An 8,265-nucleotide genomic window follows, 5' to 3' on the forward strand; every position below is an offset into this window, starting at 1 on the left:
TAATACCCCTGCAGCAGGGTTCCCCAATCCCCACCCACAGTACCCTAATACCCCTGCAGCAGGGTTCCCCAATCCCCACCCACAGTAGCCTAATACCCCCCCTGCAGCAGGGTTCCCCAACAGTAGCCTAATAATCCCTAAAGCAGCTGTTTGACCTCAAACAATAGCCTTTTTGCAAGCAGAGCCTCGGGCTACTTATCAATGTTTTTTTAGAGGCAAATACGTATCTGATTGGTTGTTCCCAGAACCAATGTGAGAAGTAACATACCAGTTTCCTGACTTTGGATCTTTCAGCATGTCTTCCCTTCATGACCACGGTCTTCGATCTTGTCCCGAGCATTATATCCCCATCTCAGGAAAAGATTAAACAGACACACTTCCTCACATCCAGCTGTTTACAAAGCATGCACCTTGTGCGACTCTTAAAGTATCATCATGCATAGTCAATAGCAGTTTCCCAATCACCTCATAGCCATTGTATGTTAACAGGTGATTAGTGTTTGGGTTTTTAGGCATCTAGCCTGTCCTCCGTCACCTCACCAGGCTTAGGCAATATGACACATTTGGCAAGCTCCTGTGCTTCCTATGGAGGTGTTGTGATGGGTCAGTAGGTCAGCCTATATGCATACAATGTATGGTACGTCTCCTGGTCTGACAAACGCTGCTGTAGCTCAGCCACCTTCCACAGCAGATGTGAAGGTCAAAGTGTAGGGGAGACTCCAGGACGGGTTTGGTCGGCTTCCGTCCACTGTCTGTCCACTGTCCGTCCAGTGTGGCCCTGGACGGACAGAAGAGGCAACGGGGCCTCCCGACGGGGCCTTCCCAGGCAGGGCCTTCTGGCAGCCGTAGCTCCCTGCTCGAGGAAGAAGAGATGTTTCATTCTGACGTGGTATTTTTACTGATAAATCGTTATTATTTAGTAAATAGTCATTGCTGGGGGGAAGAATGGGACACTACATTTCGTATTGGAAGAAGGTATGGGTCATATTTAACATAATACATTTTTGTTTTACATTACTAGTCATGCTCTTTGGCAAGTTCTCCTGTTATTCCCAATATTAACAGTTTATGATCAAGAATCCAGTTCACCTCTCCTTTGGCTTCTGTAGCATCTGAGGAGCATTATGTAGAGGAGCATTATGTAGAGGAGCATTATGTAGAGGAGCATTATGTAGAGGAGCATTATGTAGAGAAGCATTATGTAGAGGAGCATTATGTAGAGGAGCATTATGTAGAGAAGCATTATGTAGAGAAGCATTATGTAGAGGAGCATTATGTAGAGGAGCATTATGTAGAGGAGCATTATGTTAGAGAAGCATTATGTTAGAGTTCACACAACAGTAATGAAGTCGCAAGATTTCTCGTTCTGCTCTCATTTGAACCCACACAAAGCACACTGTATCATGGTCAAACCCCACACATACAGTGCATTCGGAAAGTGTTCAGAACCCTTGACAGTTCGTTACGTTACAGCCTTATTTTAAAATGAATTAAATTGTTTTTTTCCCCCTCATCAATCTACACACTATACTCCATAATGACGAAGCAAAAAAAGTATAGCTTTTTCTTGCGAATATATAAAATAAAAAAATGGAAACATCACATTTACATAAGTATTCAGACCCTTTATTCAGTACTTTGTTGTAGCACCTTTGGCAGTGATTACAGCCTAGAATCTTCTTGGGTATGACGCTACAAGCTTGAAACACCTGGTTCTGGGTACTTCTCCCATTCTCTGCAGATCCTCTAAAGCTCTGTCAAATTGGATGGGGAGTGTCGCTGCACAGCTATTTTCAGGTCTCTCCAGAGATATTTGATCGGGTTCAAGTCTGAGCTCTGGCTGGGCCACTCAAACACATTCAGAGACTTGTCCCGAAGCCACTCCTGCATTGTCTAGGTTGTGTGCTTAGGGTCGTTATCCTGTTGGAATGTGAACTTTCGCACCAGTCTGAGGTCCTGAGCGCTTTGGAGCAGGTTTTTATCAAGGATCTTTCTGTACTTTGCTCCCTTCATCGTTCCCTTGATCCTGACTAATCTCCCAATCCCTGCCGCTGAAAAACATCCCCACAGCATGATGCTAACACCACCAGGTTTCCTCCAGACATGACGCTTGGCATTCAGGCCAAAAAGTTACATCTTGGTTTCATCAGACCAGAGACTCTTGTTTCTCATAGTCAGTCTTTAGGTGCCTTTTGGCAAACTCCAAGCAGGCTGTCATGTTCCTTTTACTGAGGAGTGGCTTCTGTCTGGACACTATACCATAAAGGCCTGATTGGTGGAGTGCTGCAGAGATGGTTGTCCTTCTGGAAGATTCTCCCATCTCCACAGAGGAACTCTGGAGCTCTGTCAGTGATCATCAGGTTCTTGGTCACTTCCCTGACCAAGGCCCTTCTCCCCCAAATGCTCAGTTTGGCTGGGCGGCCAGCTCTAGGAGGAGTCTTGGTGGTTCCAAATTTCTTCCATTTAAGAATGATTGAGGCCAGTGTGTTCTTTGGGACCTTCAATGCTGCAGAAATGTTTTGGTACCCTTCCTCAGATATGTGCCTCGACAAAATCCTGTCTCGGAGCTCTACGGACAATTCCTTTGACCTCATGGCTTGGTTTTTGCTCTGACATGCACTGTCAACTGTGGGACCTTATATAGACACGTGTGTGCCTTTCCAAATCATGTCCAATCAATATAATTTACCACGGGTGGACTCCAATCGAGTTGTAGAAACATCTCAAGGATGATCAATGGAAACAGGATGCACCTGAGCCCAATTTGGAGTCTCATAGCAAAGGGTCTGAATACTTATGTAAATAAGGTATTTTTTTAATTTTTTTTATAAATTTGCAAACATTTCTAAAAACTTATCACTTGGTCATTATGAGGTATTGTGTGTAGATTGATGAGGAACATTTTTTATTTGATCAATATTAGAATAAGTTTGTAACGTAACAAAATGTGGAAAAAAGTCAAGGGGTCTGAATACTTTCTGAATGCACCGTACAGTACTTCCTAAAAGAACAGCCTTATCTGTGCGCAGTTTTACAGTCACATTTTAGATAGACTGCTGCTCTGAGAGAAGAAAGCATGTACTGTCTTGATAGACCTTAATTCTGGTACACGTTCTCTTTCAAACAGACATGCACACACTTCAAAGCAAAATATTGGTATTGTCTTCAGAAGAAGCTCTCTCCTCTGAGAGTGGACTCTGCAGCAGCTTTGAGCAGCAGCAGCAAATGTAGTGTGACATGTTGAACAGGTGCAGTTTACAGCCCTATGCAGGTCAAATGTGATTACATCTAATCATCCCTCCCTCTCTTTTCAAGGGAAACTGGTGTCGCAACTGCTCAGAGAGAGAGAGAGAGAGAGAGAGAGAGAGAGAGAGAGAGAGAGAGAGAGAGAGAGAGAGGACAAATTAATTCTTATAAGTACAGTATATTGTGAGCCTGGTAAAACATAATATCAGAATGAGAAAAAAAAGCCACTGACTTGACACTGTCCCTGTACAAACCATTGTTTGGGTCAGCTAATTGGCTTGACACACTGATGGCTGACCTCCAGCTGGCTTACGGCCACATAACTGGTTCGTGCCATGATGGCAGAGTTAAGTTAGTTGTCATAAACCACCGGCATCAGCTATCATGACTGATCATCATGCATATCCAGAGGGTCACAGTTATATATGTTAAAAATACACACATTTATCAGTTATAAATACAGTATATTGTGAACATGCATGGTAATACATAATATAAATTACAGCATAGTGGTAATACATAATATCAGAATAACAAAAAAAAGCAACACTGAACCATGCATGAGAACACCAGCTGTTCCAGACAACTGTGTGATCTCGCTCTCCGTAGCCGATGTGAGTAAGACCTTTAAACAGGTTAACATTTACAAGGTCGCAGGGCCAGACAGATTACAAGGACGCATACTCAGAGCATACGCTGACCAGCTGGCAAGTGTCTTCACTGATCATTTTCAACCTCTCCCTGACCAAGTCTGTAATACCTAAGTTTCAAGCAGACCACCATAGTGCCTGTGCCCAAGAACGCCAAGGTAACCTGTCTAAATTATTACCGACCCGTAGCACTCCCAACAGAAGCCATGAAATCTTCCAGATGGACAACCATCTCTGCAGCACTCCTCCAATCAGCCCTTTATGGTAGAGTGGCCTGACGGAAGCCTCCTCAGTAAAAGCCTCCCAGGCCTCCCGAGTGGCGCACCGGTCTAAGTCACTGCATTGCAGTGGTAGAGGCATCACTACAGACCCTGGTTCGTTCCCAGGCTGTGAGTCCCATTGGGCAGCGCACAATTGGCCCAGCGTGGTCCGGGTTAGGGGAAGGTTTGGCCGAGGGGGTAGGCAGTCATTGTAAATAAAAATGTGTTCTTAACTGACTTAACTAGTAAAAAAATGTTAAATATTGTTAAATCCTTTGAATGTGTCTGTCTGCATATTTCAAGATATGGCATTTGGGGGTTTAGTGAGATACCCGATGGGTTCGGCGATTCTCATCTTGAAAAACACATACTAAAAACTTGGAAATGAATCAATCCACCATCATTAACACAATGGAAAAATCTATGATTTATTATTTCAATATTGAAAGTGCGTGGGCTACAGAGAAACAAAATGGTGCCGTTTCAGGCCATGTGGCAAACAATGCAGGCACTATGGATGGGTGTGTGAGCATGCGGGTCTGGGCAGGGGAAATGTAGTAGTTGTTTGTGTTGGTCTATAAATTGTTGTGTGTGTATTTGGTGTGAAAAAAGAAATGGAGGGAAATGATGTGTTAGTGCTGAGCTAAGACAAAAATGTGCCCCTGGAGAATAGATTGACAAACCGTGTTCTAATGGGATGTGTACAGTAAACACAGGTTAAACTGGGTGACGGTGGTATCGTGCAGGGATGGATACAACGCCTGCGTCCCAGTCGTCTCTCCTTTCTCCCCAAGAGTGCACTTGAACACTCCCCTTCATAATCTCTGAACAGAAATCACTGGTATATGGAAACTTCCTAGCCCCATGCCAACCCCAATCCAATGCTTTTACATTTGTGGGGTGTAGTGAACGAGTGCACACTTCAGGAGAAAGGAGATGTTATTGGGACGCACACAGGTGTAGAAGAGTGCAGAGAGTGACTGGGATCTTTATCACCACCTGGGGGCAGTATTAGCTTGTCCTTCATACATGTCCTTTACGGTTACTGGGTGAATGAATTGGTGTTCTGGGGGCACACGGTCCTAAGTTTCCATGGGTGGCAACCCAGTGCAGCCCAATCCAGCTCTGCAATGCCCAGCCAAGCCTGCCCTGGATCAGTCCATCTCAGTCCAGTCCAGCCTGACGCTGTCACTTTAAGAAAACGAGGTACAATGCCATCGACAGACAGGTTATAGCCACAGCATGGTGGAGTCTGGTCCCAATCACTGCAGCTGAGAGGCAGAAAGACAGACAGAAAGACAGAGAGAGAAGAAGATAGAGGGGGAGAGAGGAAGAGTGAGATTGAGGAGAGGGATGCATAGTGGAGAGATGGACAGAGAGAAACAGAAAGATAGAGTGGGAGAGAGAACAAGGGAGAAAAAAAAGAGTCTGAAGCAGAGACTGTCTATGGTGAAGCTGTAGTAGTGGACCTCTCTGCTTCAGACGATGGGGAAGCTGTAGTAGTGGACCTCTCTGCTTCAGACGATGGTGAAGCTGTAGTAGTGAACCTCTCTGCTTCAGACTATGGTGAAGCTGTAGTAGTGAACCTCTCTGCTTCAGACTATGGTGAAGCTGTAGTAGTGGACCTCTCTGCTTCACTGTGGTGAAGCTGTAGTAGTGGACCTCTCTGCTTCACTGTGGTGAAGCTGTAGTAGTGAACCTCTCTGCTTCAGACTATGGTGAAGCTGTAGTAGTGAACCTCTCTGCTTCACTGTGGTGAAGCTGTAGTAGTGAACCTCTCTGCCTCATTGTGGTGAAGCTGTAGTAGTGAACCTCTCTGCTTCAGAGTATGGTGAAGCTGTAGTAGTGAACCTCTCTGCTTCACTGTGGTGAAGCTGTAGTAGTGGACCTCGGCTTCACTGTGGTGAAGCTGTAGTAGTGAACCTCTCTGCTTCAGACTATGGTGAAGCTGTAGTAGTGAACCTCTCTGCTTCACTGTGGTGAAGCTGTAGCATAGCTCTTTGATTGTAGTCAGAAACACATAACCAGTATTTATATTCCATTGTTCTATTACATAGATGAACCATTGACAGATTGATTGATTGATGTCTTACCTTTATAGAACACCCCCCACACTCCCTTCTTCTCAGAAAGTAGCCAACTGTTTAAGCGAGGCACCTTCTTGAGGTACGCACACGTACAGATGTACAGAAGCCCAAACACCACAATCCCATCAAACGAGTACACTGACGGGTGGAGAAGAGAAAATAATAATAATTTGGTTTGAAGATGACATCTGTAGACATGGCTGGTCATTCAATATTCAAAGATTAACTAGCATTACTTAGGATAGTTGAATATTTCAATGACAACAATAGTTTGACAGATTGCATCTTGATGTAGCTAGCACACAATAACGTTGAGGTCTACAGCAATGGAAAAAATAATAAAACATTGCCAATTAAACCTGTTCGACAGCTAGGCTACACTTGATTCCTATGTGGAACCACAGCTAGATACCATTACAATTGTCACTTATGTTAATATAATGTACAAAAGCAGTGTTGCATAGATGGCTGTAGGAGCCAGTAAACTGGCCACCAAACATCACATAGATAGGTAGGTAGATAGCAAACTAGCCAGATACAGCTAGCCCTTGATCAAATCTCTCAGTTCCATTACACAAGCGTCATTGGACAAACGAGTCTTCTGTAAAGGGTTTTGGTAAGAGCCTAAATGTTCAGTCTGAACATTAACACGCATCGCTTGCGGTAAGGTTTGGGAGCATATGGATCGTATCTATAATATGGGCGAGAAATAATTTTCAAAAAACTAAATATTGACACACAGCTTGATAGGAGTAGGGTTCCCATATGTCCATGTTACAGCGCTTGTTTACGGAGAAGACGTGAGTGGACTATTGTACCTGTGCTAATTCGTTATCTGCTTCTCCGGACACCTTTGTGTCAACGGAAGACAGACACCATAAATGTGTTGGAAATGTAAAATAGTGTTGACTGCAACTGTTAAAACAGTGTACAGTAACCGCTTAATTTGTTTTTTGTTGTTGTTGATGATGTATTAACGTAGAGGGTTGTTTCTAGAATCGATTCCCGTTTAGATGGGAGTATTCGGCTGTTTAGGCTTCCAGAGCCAATTCGCCATTTAAACAGAACATGTAAGGTCCAATTAGGCTCCTTCACTCCATTGCTGGCCTATAGCTAACGTTAGATAGCCACCAACTGGACGTATCCTTGCCCAGAACTAGTTTTTGGTTCCAAATTTACCATGCACTTTTTATGTTCATAAATTCAAACGTTATCTAATTGATGTTGGCTGGCGACGGTCTGCAGCCACGTCACCAGAAATCTATGCTAGTTACAAAAGTAGCAGAAATTAAATCAGAGCTAACTAACGTCCGTCCAGCCAGACAGCCAATGTCTACTTCTTTCCTTTCAAAACATCCTGCAAAGATGACCTATAAAATGACACACGTCTCATCAAACTGACCATTTGTCATGTTTGCAGTTTGCTGTTATCCAAGACTGTGTCGAATTCTCAGGTATTTTCAATCATCCATGTGGTTAAATGTTGTCCTCCCTTCCCTGTGACAGGCAGCAGCCAGGATGACCAATCAAGCGACGTATCCGGATTCATCAGCACAGAGCAATGGAACTCGGATATTGTTAGGAACAGAGGCCAACTGTGTGTGTAATGTTTTTTATGAAGTATTTCAAAATTTGAATTTGTAATGGATGGTCTCCTCCACATTAAAGGGACAATTCACTCCAAAATCAAAGTTTGTCAAATGGTTTCAGACCTCAAAGGTCGTCTTATGTCCCAGCCAGTTGTGTATCAAATATAAACGAAACCTGCAACAATTTCAATGATTTTACTGAGTTCAATATAAGGAAATCAGTCAATTGAAATAAATTCATTAGATGCTAATGGATTTCACATGACAGGGTAGGGCTAGGGGAGCCATGCCCAGCCAATCAGAATTCATTTTCCCCACAAAAGGGCTTTATTACAGAAATTATAGAGAGGTGAAGAAGCCGGATGTGGAGGTCCAGGGCTTGTGTGTGTAACAGTATAACTTTAGACCGTACCCTCGCTCATACCCGGGACCC

At 43.8% G+C, this 8,265-nt stretch overlaps 1 protein-coding gene across 1 annotated transcript; it reads right to left on the reverse strand.

Annotated features, from left to right (window-relative positions):
- Positions 1 to 4,218: 4,218 nt before the first annotated feature.
- Positions 4,219 to 7,767, reverse strand: LOC139369927 (protein kish-B). Its single transcript, XM_071109211.1, has 3 exons — positions 7,646 to 7,767; positions 6,250 to 6,381; positions 4,219 to 5,427 (listed from the first exon to the last, which is right to left on the reverse strand). Exons 1-3 carry the CDS (start codon positions 7,653 to 7,655, stop codon positions 5,345 to 5,347), a joined length of 225 nt encoding a protein of 74 aa, XP_070965312.1. The 5' UTR covers positions 7,656 to 7,767; the 3' UTR covers positions 4,219 to 5,344.
- Between the last annotated feature and the right edge of the window lie 498 nt (positions 7,768 to 8,265).

The sequence above is a fragment of the Oncorhynchus clarkii genome, chromosome 17 (assembly GCF_045791955.1).
Source record: "Oncorhynchus clarkii lewisi isolate Uvic-CL-2024 chromosome 17, UVic_Ocla_1.0, whole genome shotgun sequence".
Lineage (NCBI taxonomy): Eukaryota > Metazoa > Chordata > Actinopteri > Salmoniformes > Salmonidae > Oncorhynchus > Oncorhynchus clarkii.